The 15923-nt window shown below is 44.6% G+C and overlaps 1 protein-coding gene across 3 annotated transcripts in view; it reads left to right on the top strand.

Annotated features, from left to right (window-relative positions):
- The window catches only part of RNF213 (ring finger protein 213), a 3248263-nt gene that overhangs the window by 2498577 nt on the left and 733763 nt on the right, over positions 1-15923 (top strand). For all 3 annotated transcript variants that reach the window (XM_069655189.1, XM_069655190.1, XM_069655188.1), the window contains one exon: positions 7588-7702. In XM_069655189.1, coding sequence (XP_069511290.1) covers positions 7588-7702 — 115 coding nt within the window. The remainder of the gene's footprint in view (positions 1-7587; positions 7703-15923) is intronic.

Below are 15923 nucleotides of genomic sequence, written 5' to 3'. Positions count from 1 at the left end.
ACTTGGGAGAGACTCCTGCTGCAACTCCTGGACCGTTGGTTTGCCCAGTGAACCCCTGCTGCTGTGTTGAAGCTCCGAATTCGTCTCGACTAGAGAAGCCCTGCAGGACGACTTCTCCCCTTGAGTTGGTGGGACCAATCAACTCCAAAGTGAACTTGTTTGGACATCCTCTCGGAGCTGGCTGTACTTCCGCTGCTGGAACCGAAGTGCCAGGGAGAAGAACACCAAACAGAGTGCATCACTTTTAAGTCAGACCTGCGCTTGTGGAAGATCCTCCAGACTCCCAGGAAGCAGGACTGACCAAGCCTGAGCCACTTCAACAGAGTGCTGGACCCCAGATGCGAGGAAAGTCCATAGTGGTATCTAAGAACCGCAGTGGTGCTGTTTGCGAGAGACGCAAGGAGCTGAAACCGCAAAGTGCAGCAGATTTGAAGTTTGCCCATTTTTGCTGCAGACCTTCCATTCGTAGTGCAGGAGTCCCTAGATGTCCTCCCTCTTGTTCCGACGACTGAGGCCCATGAACACTGGATCTGCAGACCTACACAGGAACAGAAGCCAGCTGGAAGCAGTTTTTCCTCTAACTAAAGGTACTGTAAAACTAAGAGGACATACCTCTTGTCATGTAGCCTTGCTAGCTCTCAGTTGAGAATTGTCTTGGTTATCCTTGCAGAGTTGCTTTCAGCTTTGTCCCTCACAAGCCTCCCAGCTTGTGGCCCTTCAGTGATTTCATTTCTCCAAACTTGTCTAAAAACATTGTGCAAGACTTTTTACTTACCTGCAAAAAGATCTCCATCTCAACTATCATTGGCTGTCATGGCTCCCTGAGCGACTCTCCTTACCTCTGACTTTGTGCTTTTGCCTTTCCCCCAGGAAAAGGTTAATTTACTTTGTATTGGAGGGCTCAAAGAGTACTTACCAGTTTACAAATTATTTGTTAACCTTTGTTTTATTCCCATATCTTACCTTTGCACCAAACTCAGTATTGCTCTAAATGTAGCAGTGATAAATCAATGTCCACAGTGTCTTAGCTATTGAAGTCACCTGAGGGTGTATGAGGTGTCTGTGTGCCATTCCCAATGGGTATCATCTGATTAGAGAAGCTAAGAGTGTGTTTTGAAGTATATTTTAAAGTGTTACATATTTTGCTCCCTTCTAAAGAAGGCTTATTCAACTGACTGTTAAATTAATAATAGTATTATCAAGAAACCTAACTGTCATAGTGAAACTCTGTGTTACAACCCTACAGCTTACATTGACCCCTCTTGAGATAAGCCTGGCTGCTCAGTCACTCCAGCCACCCAGAAGAGGGCCACAAACATAGAAGGGTAAGCCACATGGGAAACCAGGTCAGTCTAGTGAAACCTCTGGTGCTAAACCAGAGAGAAGTCAGCAGAAGCCCCCATTCCAGAAAACATTTGGTAAATGTTATGCTTGTGGGTCAACTGATCATGTGAAAGGGCATCCCGGATGTGTAAGGGTAAACCTTCAGAGATCCACACTGCCTCCTTAGCCTTCATCCCTGAGGATGAAGTTCATATGGCTAGTGGTAACTTTCAGGTATTGGCTGAGGACCCCATTGGAGTCTCAGCCAGTGTTTCTTTATTATTACTGGGGCTATAGGAACAGCAGAATGTAGATGTCTATAACTCTATTCCAGACAATACCAAAGAATATTACAAGGACAGTGTACTTCTGAATGGAGAGGAAACCCCTGCCATTAGAGACACTGGGGCCAGCATTACTGTAGTGGATGAAACTTTTCTCAAGCCAGCAGATGTTGCTAAGGCACCTAAGGCTCCCACTAAGCTTGCTGGGGGCCACTCCAAATGATTCCTAGACTACCAGCTCTCATCCAGTGCAACAATATGACTCTTGAGGATTCCTGTCAATGTACAAAGTGAGGTGCTTGGGAGAGTCCTGTTTGGGAATGACCTAAAAACTCTTGGAGTTGTATCAAGCACCCTCAGGCCTCCCAGTACAAGGAAGCAGGAGCAAACGAGATTGACCAGAGAGGCAACTTTAGGTGACTCTCAAGAGGAAGTTGCAGAGGATCTTCTAAATTCCAGTCCACTGGAAGGAGACCCTTCAACTTCTAGGACAAAGAAGGAGACAAAGGGGAAACCCAAGGTCTCTGAAAAAAAGAAAGGTGTTACCCCTGTTCAAAGGACAAGGACATCCCCCGAGTGGACAGTCCAAGGTCACACCTGTGACCTCTCCACCAGCTGAGGCTGAGTGTGAGGAACAACCAGAGAATGGTGATACTGCTACTGGTGAAACAGTGCTGGAAGAAGCCCTTCCCTATGTTGGAGATCTGAATCCTAAAGACCATCCTGAGCTGCAGACTTTGCTTGCAGAAGGTGGACCCTCTAGGGCAGACTTTAGCAAAGCTCAAAGAGAGTGTCCTACTTTTGAAGGACTTCAGCAACAGGCAGCTTCCCAGCTGGAAGGGCAAGAGCCAGGGAAGCACAGGCTGTACTGGGAGGATGGCGTCCTTTACAGTGAGCCTGTTTAGTCTACCCCAGGGGACTACAGACGACATGTAGTGTCTCAGGAGGTGACCCCCGAGTTTCTACAGTTAGCCCATGAGATTCCTTTAGCTGGTCACTTAAGTTTTAAAAAGACCAAGGAAAGGATTACTCTATATTTCTACTGGCTTACAATGTAGTCTGATGTATATACATTCTGTAGAGGCTGTCACACTTGTCAGACTTCTGGCAAGAGTGGAGCCAAGAACTTATCACTCTTGGTGCACCTCCCTGTGGTGGGAGTTTCTTTTGAGAGGGTAGGGATTGACATTGAAACACTCACGCCTTGAAACACTTGTGTATAGGCGTGTTACAAATGCCATATCATATCCTATCATTATTGGTTCCCTAGACCCTCCCACATATTCAGGCAACCGATTTATATTGGTTGCGGTAGACCATGCTACTAGGCATCCCAAAGTAATACCATTGAGGACTGTTAGTCAGCTCACATTGACCCCTCTTGAGATGAGTCTGGCTGCTCAGTCACTCTACCAACTTGTGTAGTACATGCTTATACCAAAGGTTGGGCTAACTATTGCCAAGAGGACAAGGCTGGTGCAGTCTCCCACAGGGTACTGCATACAATCTTGCCTAACAAACACAAAAGTGAAAGTGCCCTTTGAAGTGTAATATCTAGTATTCCTAAGTGTTCTGCCATAAACAGCTGAAGTATTTAAAGTTATTCTGGTGTAAATATAATAAATAGTTAACTTTTATATAAATATGTATGCAAGTGCTTTTTGTTGTGCCTGTCTAGCTAAGATTCACTGTACTTACCTACTGCTCACATCCTCCTCTTAAGATGAGCCTGACTGCCCTGCTACACTACCAAGGTCCTGCGCTAGTACAGACTGATACTAAGAGTTGGGGGGATCTATAAACCCCTGGGATTGCTTACTAAAGTCTTACTGCCAGTAGGACTTAAGGAAATCTCCCCTAACAATTTACCCCCCAGACTCCAATTTCTCCAGAGAACACTGCTGAGGTTCCAGAATCTGTTGGGGACAGTCTTCTGTGCTTGGTCTGGTCGAGCAAGGTCCAAGGGTCACAGGTGCAGAGGCCATTTTCAGGACAGCTCTAGAACGTGAAGAAGACATTGCAATGGCAGTCCCCATGATCAGGTGGCAATAGGCAATCATCCAGGGACGAACAAAGGAGCAGGTTCTCCACTGTTTCCGTTGATGCAAGATGGCTTAAAATGCAGCCGCAGGCATTTTGTTGTACAAGTTGAAGATCCTCCAAGTTCCAAGAACGAACTCCGAATGGCAACGGCTGCAGTGAGGTAACCCAGCATAGAGCTGTTCAGTCCAGCCGTTTGTCCAGGGACACTTCTGAAGGGTCAGAAGGCATGGATCAGGACTGGCTGTACTCAACCACTGACGAGGGTCTTATTGAGATCGCACAGAGGAGCAGGGCTTCAACAGTACTTCACTGGAGTTGGTGCTGGAGGCTGACGAGGTGTTATCATTTTGGCTATAGACTTATATTAAATGGGGTAAGAAACTTCTCGCTCCCTACTCCCCTACTAGTGGGGAGGTTTTCACTACCTCATCCTAGAATTAACTAGGGTGCATAAAGTTCCTGATCGACCACCAGGAGTACGACTCCCTTCTCCTGGTGAAGTACTTCAGTCTCAGGTGTACTCAACAGCAGTCTCTTGCAAAAGGGTGTGATTTACCAACTAGACCTAGACCAGGAGAATGACTCCCTTCTACTGGTCCATCTGGAAAAGTTCTGTAAACTGGTTCTTGTTGTTTCTTCTCATACGTTTTACAAAGCCTCTTTTATTCTTCCCATGCACTTTTAAACTGTAGTATCGAGGCCTTTTTCGCACTTCTTCCGATTGCCAATACTTCATTACTTTCAGCCAGTTCTTTATCCTTCTGATATCTCTCACATACTTTAGTTATCACTATGACGAGGGAGCTCACTCCCATGGCATTCTTGTAGTTTGTAGCTTTTATCTTCACACTACTGTGACGAGGAAGGTTATTACCAAGTCCTTCTTGACTCTTGGTTCTCTGGGTATCACTACTGTGACAAGAGAGATTACTCCTGAGTGCTTAACTTTTGGTTCTTTCGGTATCACCACTGTGTCGAGGGAGATTGCTCCTGAGTGCTTCTTGATTCTTGCACCTCCCCGGAAACCGCCCGGCTCTGGCACAGCTCCCGTTACCTTTCTTTAGTTTATGGCGCATTACCAGTTCTTCCTGGGGTCGTTGCTCGGGTTTCTTCTGCGTGCGACTCTGCAGCCTCTTCTTTGCTGGTTAAGCTCCACCGATCTGTCGCAGCGGTCTTTACGCTGTTAAATGGATATTACGGTTCACGCCACCACTGGGTTCCTTGCCTGCCAGCAGCGAGTCGGTCGCTAACCGCCTCGCAATACTTCTTCCAGCTTCCTCTTATCTACCTGGCGACCGGCTATCTACCTGGGTTCGGTTTGCCGCAGGTTTCAATTTCCCGGGCAACGCAGAACGGACGCCAACTTCCGTGGATGCTCTTCCTGCTTCTCTCATATAGTCAGTTCTCAGTTTCTATTTTATACAGCTACGTCTGCCCCAGATTATCATCAGAGGTGTTACCCAATGCCCTTGATGTAATCTTCATGCCTCTTTGGGGCCACCTCGTCACAGTTCCTGGTTGATTCCTCCCATGGTTAATCTATAGATTTCTTGGGTCTTCTTTGAATCAGTACTAAAATAATGTATAGATTAGACCGTGGAAACGTCACAATAGCACACAGTATTATTCTCTAGTGAGGAAAGGGAAGGAGTCAACAATGTTAAGGCTTCTGGGAGCAAGGATTTAGGGAGGCCTTTCACCAGACATGAGTCCCCATCCCCATGAAGGGAGTCTCTCCCTTTTAGGTCCGCCTGCTTTTTACTACCCCTAGGGGGATTATTGGGTAGCGGCCACACCTCCCTTGAATCATAGAGAAGGACTTCCCTCTGGGGAGAAGTGACGGGATCTGGTGAATTGTCGCACTATCCAATCATGGATAGACACTTGCTACACATTTTGTTCGGCAAGAGACATCCAGGCACCAGGCTGTGCACTGGGACCAGACCTCCCAGCCCCCACATCCAGGCTTATACACACACCACCACATAGCTTGTGAAATCAGCAGCTTTGCCCAGGAAAGGGCTATCCATATAAGGCAATTCTGGACCTGAGCGGGCAGGAACTAGGCCAATGAACAATATGGCCAAAGGACAGGCAGAAATCTTGTGGCACGCCCATCTTACAGTGCTATCCTCCCAGAGTAGCCATATACGGAAAATGCAAAAGTGCACGAGTAAAACGTCCGTAGTCCCGGACACATTGCATTTGCAACCCAAAAGTTAAAAAAGAAAGATATAAGGATACAAAGTATCCTAACCGCACTTCACTTTAGGGTGATGTGTGCAGTTGTAAAAGATAACCATGAAGAGAGACAGGGTCTCGCAGCATTGATAGTCTTATGGACTTATCAGTCTCCCCATGAAAATGAGCAGAAAGCAAATGATGTAAAGCTAAAGGCTTTACTTACCTCCAAAAGTTGTCAGGATTACCAACAAAACAAAAAGAAAGGTGTCCCATAGAGGTCTATGGAAGAAAGCGGCAAAAAGAAAATCTTTCCTAACATTTGTCCTAACTGGTTTAGGCTGGTATAGGTCCCTGCACAAGCCCTCTTACTTCTGTGGGGATGGTTTGGACTGAGTGGCATTCTGTGACCAACTAGTATGGTTGGTCATCTGACCCTCTGCCCTCATTTTGCCGACCAATTTTCACATGGATATTTAGGTTCTGTTCTGGCCCTAACTTTTTCTTGCATGCTGGTTCCTGTACCGTGGTGGTGAGAGGTCTGCCATCTGGCTGGAGTATTTTTCCGACAGATTCCTACCAGTTTGACCAATTTCTAAAGCCCTCACTAGGCAACACTTGTTAAGTGCGCTGGACTGGACTTATCCCAGTTTTTTTTTTGCTGCTGGAAGTCCAATCTGGATTTCTGGAAACTCATGCTGACATCCCCATATCCCCTGTGTCAAGCACTGTCCACTTTGGAACCAATTCTGAGCCGTTTTACTGCTGCATCCTGCCGTTTACTGCCAGGATCTTATTCTTGGCTGTTGGCTGCTACCGTTGTCCAGAAGGGTGCGAACACTTGATCAACTGCCAGATCGTCCGACGGTGCCTCCAGCAGTTGTCCCCATAATGGGAATGTTTGCCTAATAAATCATTATATTTGTACTTGTCTGTATAACTGGAACTATTGATGTTATGTGTGGACTCATTGTATCACTAAACCACCTTCGCCCCCTCCTAAGGCTATGTGCTGCTGCTCTACTACCTACCTTGATTGAGTTCGGGTAGACTGAAGTGTCTTTCCTGTTCACCAAATTAGGCTGGTCTACCCAAAATCCACAACCAGTGTGGATTTTGGGAATCAATTTTAGCACCCTTACACTGTCAGAGATTGTTCAGTATATTTGCTATTGTCACAGAACGGTAGCATTGCTCATGAGGGCAGAGGCAGTTTGTGCACCGTGGGACCTCTGAGCAGCTGTTGTATTGTGGCAATTCACCTTGGAGGTCAATCTTACTGAAATGCACTTTTAAAAGGGCTCTCTAGTGTCTTGACTGCTCTGCAGCAAGGGGGCTGAGAGTAAGTGAAGCTACTGACTGGTTTTGTAAGCACTCTCAAGAATGACCCTTGCTGTGGGGAGACCAACAGTAGTCTGCTGGATTTCAGGTCCGGATTTCCAAGCAGCCACTTTCACAAAGGCTGCTTTATAGGGGCCCAGCTTTTCATCAGGACTGAAGCTCAATCTTCATGAGGCCACAAACAGAAAATCTCTTGGAGCAGGCTCTGACTGTTGTGCAGCCCCGGAGCTCCATGTTCAAAAGAAAGTGGCATTCTGAGGAATATTACTCCAGTGTCCCACAGAAGTGTCAAATCCCGATCCTTTGAGTGAACCAATGTGTATTCAGGGCTCAGAAAGGGGCGAGTTTGTGAAGGCTTTATGTAACTATTTATTCTGCCCCAGTTTGATGTATTTCTTTTCTTTTGCTTCCATAGCTTTGATGATGTAAAAATATACATCCAGAAGTACCTATCCGGCCTGCAAGAGAACAATATTCTGGAAAAAGACGATAAGACTGAAATGTATGCTCTCTTTGTCAACTGTCTCGAGGTAGGTTCATGCTCACTCTATTTCAGTGGCATAAGTGGTTGACGAGTGATAGTTGACTCTTGGCAAGTAAGAAATGTGTGATTAATGCATGTTAGGTAGGAATTGATGCAGTCACACTGTGTGAGACTACACAACACTTATCTGCTTGGTATTAGGTAACCCACCTTTTGGTATAAGTCTGTACTACACAAATTGGTAGTGTGACTGAGCAGCTGTACAGTTGAAATCCGTAAATACAAGTAGCCAAGTATCTTTTAGACTCAAGGTTTCAGTTATAAATAGTTATTTATTTAATTAACATCAATTTTTAAATAAACATTGTTTAAAAATACTTTTCAGAATCAAGACAGGTTAGTGGATAATCTTTGGATACGCTTCTTACACAATTCCTACACCCTGAGGTGACTTCAATCACATGGGTGGTAGGGGCATTTATATATCACACGAGTTGTACTTTGCAGATTCTGAGGTTGCGGACAGGAAAGGTTTATCTTAAGTGCCAAGGGCGAGCATGCTCATCCTTTTTGCATAGACTTACATAATAGCCTGGCCCTTAAGGGGTTAAGGAAGGAAAAGGTTAAACAGGTTCCCAGTAAATGGGAGGACAACTAAATCTTCCAATGAAATCTAGACAAGCCTTTCCCAGCAGTAACAGTCTAAAACTAGTTGCCACCAATGAGAGACAAACAATATCAATGTCAATGGGCTAGAAGAGTCTCCAGGGAACCAGGACAGCCAAAGTCAATTTGAAACAGTCTATGGAGCTGAGGCCCTTCTTAGAATCAAAGTATTGCACAAAGTTAGAGAGTTTGTTAGACAATCACTTGTAGGGTCACAAGCTGTTAAGGCTGCGAAAAGAGAGTTGGAATCAAGTCTAAAGGTAAGCCAATGCAATTCCCAACTGGGAAAAGCACAGTTAAAAGACAGTGAGGCAAGTGCCCCAAGTCTAAACAGTACCTCTGGTTTGAAGAAAAGAGGTCCAGCTTGATTCTGCCTTGCTACAGAGGTGCAGACCCCATGTTCCTGAGCCTCAGTCGTGGGGACAAGAGGGAGGATAGGGACGTCTGGAGAGCTCCTTCTGCGTTAGTTGGGAGGTCGTCATCAGCTACAGGCTCTTTTTCGGGTCAGCGGCACTTCGTGGTTTCAGCACTTCATAAACCACACTGTCGCGGATCTCGGATACTGGTTGGGCTTCCTTCACTCATTAGGTCCTGTACTCTGGTGAGGAGACCCGCGCTCTGGTCGTCCTGCTTCTGGAGGGTCCTTAGGAGACTCCTGGAGCTTCTGTACCGATTTCAGAGGTTTCAATCGGCTGTGGAATTCTTGACCCCTGGCACTCGGTTCTTGCATCAGCGAAGAAGTACAGCCAGTCGGAGAAGATGGTCCAGTGGAGTTTGTCTCGGGGTTAGTTGGTCCCACTAACCCAAGGGGAGAAGTCGTCCATTCCGGAGCTTCTCCGTCGAATTGAAAAAGGAGTTTCAGCACAGCAGCAGGGCTTCACCGGGCAGTCCAGAGGATAAAGCAAGTTTCTTTCACGGTTTCTTCGTCGGGTCTTTCCCCCAATGGTTGACTCTGCCTCTAGTCCCAAAACCCTCACCTTTTAAGCAGGTTTCTCCCATTCATGTACAGCCTAGGCTGTCAATCACACAGCAGGGTGGCTGTCCTAAAAGGACATCCAGCTAGCCAATCAGAACTGGTTGCATTCAGGTATTCCTAGAGACGGGCGAGTTTCGGGACCCTGCGTCACATCCTCTCCTCCCAGACACACTGGAGCCAGAGGCGGCTTCAGGGCTAAAGCCTGCCAAAGACAAAACAAACAAAGGGCTCAAATCTGCCTCGACGCACAGAGTAAAACCCAAGAAAGAACTCACAAACAGAAAATGATGAAAAAAGAAGTCTGGACCACTACCACCAGCCATTTAAAGTAGGGTGGGTAACATACATTTTTTTACATGAGATTGTAGGATAAGGGACTACTAGGTAACCCCCCCCCCCAGCATGCCACATAAGATGGTGTGTGCTGGACCTACAAAGAGAAAAGGTAAGTAAAGTCAATCCAAATCAGGTCAAAACGCATGAGAGCGTGAGAAAGAGGTCTTGCTCACTCTAGGGTTAAAATTAAAAAGTCCTAAAGTCCAGCAAAAGAGCTGGGGGGGCTCTAAGGTTGAAGGGAATTAGCACTTAAATGAGAATTCTCCCTAACAATGCACATGGGGAACATAAAGGGCAAGTGATTTTTCATGTCTGACTAGTAGCTTGCAGCTTGAAATGTGTGCCCCTGACATTGTTGATGCACTGATATGGGTTGCAGCTGCACAGGCATCTTTTAACATAAGCATGCATATATTATGCATAGAATTAAGTTTGCTTTCACCAGGAGCATGTAAGTTTGGCTGTCCAGAGCAGCTATAGCTCACTCTACCCATTACATTTATTTATTTTTACATTTTTATCCGTGCACAAAACCCTCGGGCATCTATGTGCCGGTTACAGAAAGTGCATAGTACAGTTCGTATAGTACAAGAATAAGCATGTTGGTTACAGTCAAAATAGGTGTTTGTGTTACCTCACAAGCATAAGGGACAACATAGGTATGTGAGCACAAACTGGCAAAGCCTCATCTCATTTAACAGGGTGCTATATCAGGTATGCAAGTAAAGGTGGGTAATAGCAACATTTGAATGAGTGCACAAACTGGCAAACCCTCACCTCATGTTACAGGGGCTACATCAGGTATGCAAGCCGACAAGATATGATTCCAGTACAGCACGAGGCTACAGGGGTAAAACAATACATTTCAGAGGGAAAGGTTCCAAGTGCAAATTAGCTCTAGTGACTTGAGCAGAACTGAAACTCGTCTTTCAAAAGAGAGTATGACAATTATGTCATGCAAACAGGGTGTGCCTCCTTGAAAAGTAGCCTGTCTAAGTATTTCATGTGACAATGGCCAATCATGACTGTAAGGCATGATATCACCCTTCAAGTCTACAAGACACTTCATGGAGTGGAGTTGCATTAGTGAGAATTTTCATTTTAGTGTTTAATTCCTCCCTCCTTAGAGATCCCCAGCTCTTTTGCTGAACTTTGGTACTTTTTAATTTTAACATTGGAGTGAGTGAGCCCTTTTCCTCTCTTACCCAGGTGTTTTGGTTTAATCTGAACTGTTTCTCTTGGTTTTGCAGTCTGACGAACTCCATAGGCATCATTGTTTTACATTGTCACACAGCACCTTCAGTGCAGTGGCACAGGGAAGTGTTTCAGATTTTCCAAAGGTTTAAATACCTTCTCTTGGATAAATGACTGTTTCCATGAGCAGTGAAGTGAAATTGACTTTACTTACATTTGTAACTTTCTAGAGCCAGCACACACTATCTTACAATAGGGGGCTGGAGGGGTTATTTAGTATCCCCTTTGGCTGGTTTCTCATGTAACATTTTTATGTTACCCTTTCTACAATTAATGGCTGGTGGCACTGGTTTACTTTTTACTATCATTGTGTTTTTACCACAGGCTGCAATTGCAGCTACAATAAAGCACCCATGAGTGCTCCTTTTGTCAAAATGGCCCAGGTCTTCTTTTATCGCCATTTCTTGTTGTAAAGGTCCTTTATGAGATTTACACTGCACGCCAAACCAGGTTTGGTCCCTTTGTTCATTTTGTCTTTGAAAGGATTCACTGCTGAAGGCTGCCTCTGGCTCCAGTGTGTCTGGTAGGGCCGGAAGCGAGGGAGGTTCCCCTTGGTTACAGGAATGCACCCAAAGGTGATTGGCTGGCTGGCTGTCCTTGAAGGACAGCCACCCTGCTGTGTGAGTGACAGCTAGGCTGCGAATGAATGGGAAACACCTGAATAAAAGGTGAGGTCTTTTGCTTGGAAGGGAGAGTCGATCGCTGCAACTCCTGGACCTTTGGTTTACCCAGGGAAGTCCTGCTGCAGTGCTGGAACTCCTAATTCGCCTCTGTCTTGATATTGGGCAAAATCTTCCTCGGGGCCAGCCCTTTGAGAGCAAAAATACCCAATTCAGCCCAAAATACAGGTTCTATTGTGCTGAGCAGTGATCTCATGCTAGTGACAAATGACACCCTCAAAGCTTTAGCATATTTATTCTAAGCAGTGAATTTCATATACATTTGGGATTCAAGTTACAGAATATTACAAAGCATAACACTTAGAGCAATGCAAAATATAGTGAAACATGGAACTTAGATAAACATAGAGAAACATAGAGAAATATAGAGAAACATAGAGAAACACAGTCTTACGTCCCTTTAATCAGCACTGGGGAGACCTTGGGCCCTCATAAGCTAGCTGTAAACAAGCCCCGCTCAGAGGACAATGCTGAAGGACACCGTATGAGCCAATGCCGGGCACCTGTTTCTGCACGAATCAAGTCCACAGGCGATCTCCCCCTGATCCATGTGTGCATGGATATTTTATAACTTCTTGCTGTCAGTCACCATGACGCACAGTTCCAGAACTTTCCCTGTGCAACTGGCTCATGGAAAAAAAACCCAGCTCTCTCTGAGATGCTCCCTGCTCGCTCCTACCCCCTCCCTTGTTCCCATCTGCGCTGGCTGAGGAATGTCTTATCAGTACCTTCCCAGAGAAAAGGAAGATTAGCTTGGAGCCAGGGCTAACGTTAGTGAGGCTGAATATTCTAAGGGAAGCAGGGATGTATTAACCCCATCTGCAAGCTCTAAAAGGCATGTACTCATAGCTTAGTGTTTATAGCGCTTAAGACTGGCTATCTAAGCGCTATATAGGTGCCATGATGTTCCAAACACTCCAAAAACCTATTAGCTACATAGCTGGGGGCCCTCCCTGCCTGTCATATTCCTTGTAGCTCACTACTGCATAATGGAAGTGCTACAACAGACTACTGTCAGCATTTTTAGCACATACTTTGAATACACTATTGGCTTTCAGCGGCTAATGCTGTCATCTAAAGCCCTGATTGGCAAGGTTGCAATTTCGTGTATCACTACATTCCACCCCTATTCAACGTGTGTGCGACAAAATGCTGACTAATACCTATCAATATAGTATTTAGTGCAGCGATAAAGACCTTGGGGCTTTGCAAGAGGTTTAAGCAAACTATCTTATAGCGGTTAGTTAGCGTGGCATGCAAGGTAAAACACTACCTAAACAAAAATGTACACAAAGTGAACAGTGACATATACCCTTGCCAAAACCTGGCCTACACAAAAATACCTACACAAAGTGAACATGGACATTTACTCTAGCCAAAACCTGGCCTACACAAAAATACCTACACAAAGTGAACATGGACATTTACTCTAGCCAAAACCTGGCCTACACAAAAATACCTAAATCAATTTTGTATAACTGATTGTCAGTTAAAAAGCAGCATGCAGTTAAAATGTCAAGGCAATCCAGTGTAGTCTAATCTACAATGCACTATTGCATTTATGTATGGTTACCAATTCTAAAACCTGGCAGCCTTTCACCCTAAGGGCCTACCCTCCCCCTGATCCCAGGGCATTCAAGCGTGACTATGGGCTGTGTGACTAGACACTTCCCCCAGGTAGGTGGAACCCAACCAGAAACCATCTAATTTCGTGAACAAGGTGAACCCATGGGCACCAGGTTGTCTAAATAAAAACAATTCTACTAATTTACATCAAAGCATGGCATGTGTTATTCATGCAATCAAAAAGCAAGCAATTCAATCCATATGTATGCTGGTAACTGTAGCTCTGCGTGCCAGTGTGTGGAGGATGGTTGCCCCCACCCAGTAAAAAGCCAACACCTGCTGATTTAACAATGTTTGCCATACAATGCATTGTGTGTATTTAGCAGTCTTGTTGACCTGCCCTATGGCAGACAAAAATGTCTACATGTCTAAAATTCTGTCATCTTCAATTGGCTGTCAATACTTGTAGCAGTGCTGGGCATATCAATGGGCCCCACTAGGCCAGAAGTTCTATAGCAGAGCTGGCATCAGAACCCATAGTGGCTAGCTTATTGTGCACAGTTTCTATGTCACAAGCATATAAAGCACCTGCAATTAATGAATCTAGCTCCCTAGCTACGCGCACTCTAGTGATGGGCCATAGAAATGGACTCCATTTGTAGCAGCTTGGTAGTACTAAGGAAACATTGCCTCATGATAAATCTATGTCTAAGTGTAGCACTGTAATAATGAAGGTGTGCATTACCAGCCTACAATTTACATGTTGTCTTACTACTGGAAAATCTAACAGGTTCACAGTGTCTACCTTCTGTGACTTGGAGAATACCCTTCTTCAAGTGGGATATCTACCATATACAATAATAACTTTAGCCACAAACACCATACTACTATCCGGCAGTGGCTGTTTCATCACACCATGGAAAAAATTCATTTAGTCAAGTTATAGTTCATTAAATCTTGGCGAGAACACTCGCTGCAGTTCTTGGTCAGAAAAACATCACATTAGACAAATTAAACAAATGGTATCCATTCAGTGACAAAAGATGCCTGACAATGTGCCAGGCCAGTACACTAGCAATTCCATGTGGATACTCATTTGTAGCGCTTTTCCAAAGAATTATTCCAAATGTCTACAATCAAAAGGTGACTCTTTGCATTAGTGTGCTGGAGACAGCTGTCCCCACAAAAACATGAAACTGGTTGGTTTAACAAAAACCGTGTCACACTCTGTGTCATAAAATCAAACATCAAGTCAGTCATGGTTTCATTTACCTGCCTTAAGCTGGCTGTAAATGTATCCAGTGTTTCAAAGATTACCATTTCAAATTATAGCTCATACACTTGGCAGCATTACTTCAATTAAGAATCTTAACCTACGCACAGGTGACTTTGATGTGCGCACTCATCTTATCTCAAAATTAATTACGCTCCTGCTTGCATAATTCTGCTGCCCCAACAGTTCATAAATCATTCTCCTGCCTACGTGCAATGTAGAATATTTTTTTTTTTCAAAAAAAACAAAACATCTCTGGTTAAAGCCATTCAGTTGGAAGAGTAAAACCATTTGGTTTTTTCAGATTCATCTCAACAGTGCATTTAAAAACCATTTTTCAATGTGTTAGCATTCAATTGCTGTGTCACACAGCTGTATGTGGTGCCTGATGTTACAGTCCACAATTCATTGTCCATAGTCCTTTAAACAAGAAAGGGCAAAACATGTCATTTAAATGTGTAGCATCAAATACTTGATAATTAGCCAAGTCTGCATCGTGCCAGTTCAGCAAAAGTTATTACTCTGTTGGACACTATTCGCAGGTTACAGCATTGAGTGCGGTGCAGGGCACGTTAAAGTTGAAATAGCATGTCGCAGTGGCTCGCTTTCTCTGAGAATGCGTCTGACCCTTCTTTGATCAGTGTCACCCACAAACTGCATATTAATTTTTGATATTATGAAATGTCTTGTCGTGCTTTGCCTAGGCAAAATACAAACAGAAATGTTAGGATTTCATCAAAACTTCAATATCAGCGTTATCCACCCCTTCCCATAATACCACCCCCATCTTCAAAAAGTCTCATCAGGTAACTACACACTTTGTCATTGCTACTGCAATTATTTATCACCTTTCTGCATGTTTCTGGGGGCTTATTTACACTCAACCATACGGGGTGTAACTGCCTAATCACAAACTCATTTGTGCAATGCAATCATAGCTGGTCAATGGTACCTCAGACTGATCTGTGCTTTTACAAAGCCATATAGTAAGTACCCAGGTCGCACAATGCTTTTCTTTTTTCACCAAAGCGATCACCAATGCCAGGCGCCAACTTGCTTCCAGTGTCCCATGATCTTGGTTTAGGTTGCCCTGCTGGCATCACTCCATTTTTCAAAGGTAAAGTCTTTAAGTCCAATACCGCTTGCAGTTGTACGAGCAGCTTTGTTTATTTATCTTTCTTTTCTTAGCAGTGTCTTTTCAAGCCTCTGGTTTTTTCACTTGTCATTTTTTTCAAAGGGCGTTTGCTGTTTTTGAACCACCCCTTTGAGTGCGATAGTCTAAGCCAGTTTCTTTTGTTGCTTCAACAAATCATTCATTCTTGCACTAAGCCGTGTGGCTTCTGGATCATGGCTAATGTGCAGTGTTCATGTTGTACTTCAAAGCCCCGCTCTGCATGTTGTCTCTTGCAAAACGGCTAAGCACTTTTGTCAGTTTTGCTTCCATCTGGAATGCCATAATGTCTTTGTCAGTTACTCCATCCCCTGGCAATGTAGCTTGCAGTTTGCCAGATGTGTA

This window comes from Ambystoma mexicanum, chromosome 3q (genome assembly GCF_040938575.1).
Source record: "Ambystoma mexicanum isolate Mex_15411 chromosome 3q, UKY_AmexF1_1, whole genome shotgun sequence".
NCBI lineage: Eukaryota > Metazoa > Chordata > Amphibia > Caudata > Ambystomatidae > Ambystoma > Ambystoma mexicanum.
Note: the sequence above shows the minus strand (reverse complement) of the source record. Positions and strands in the feature narration are given on the sequence as shown.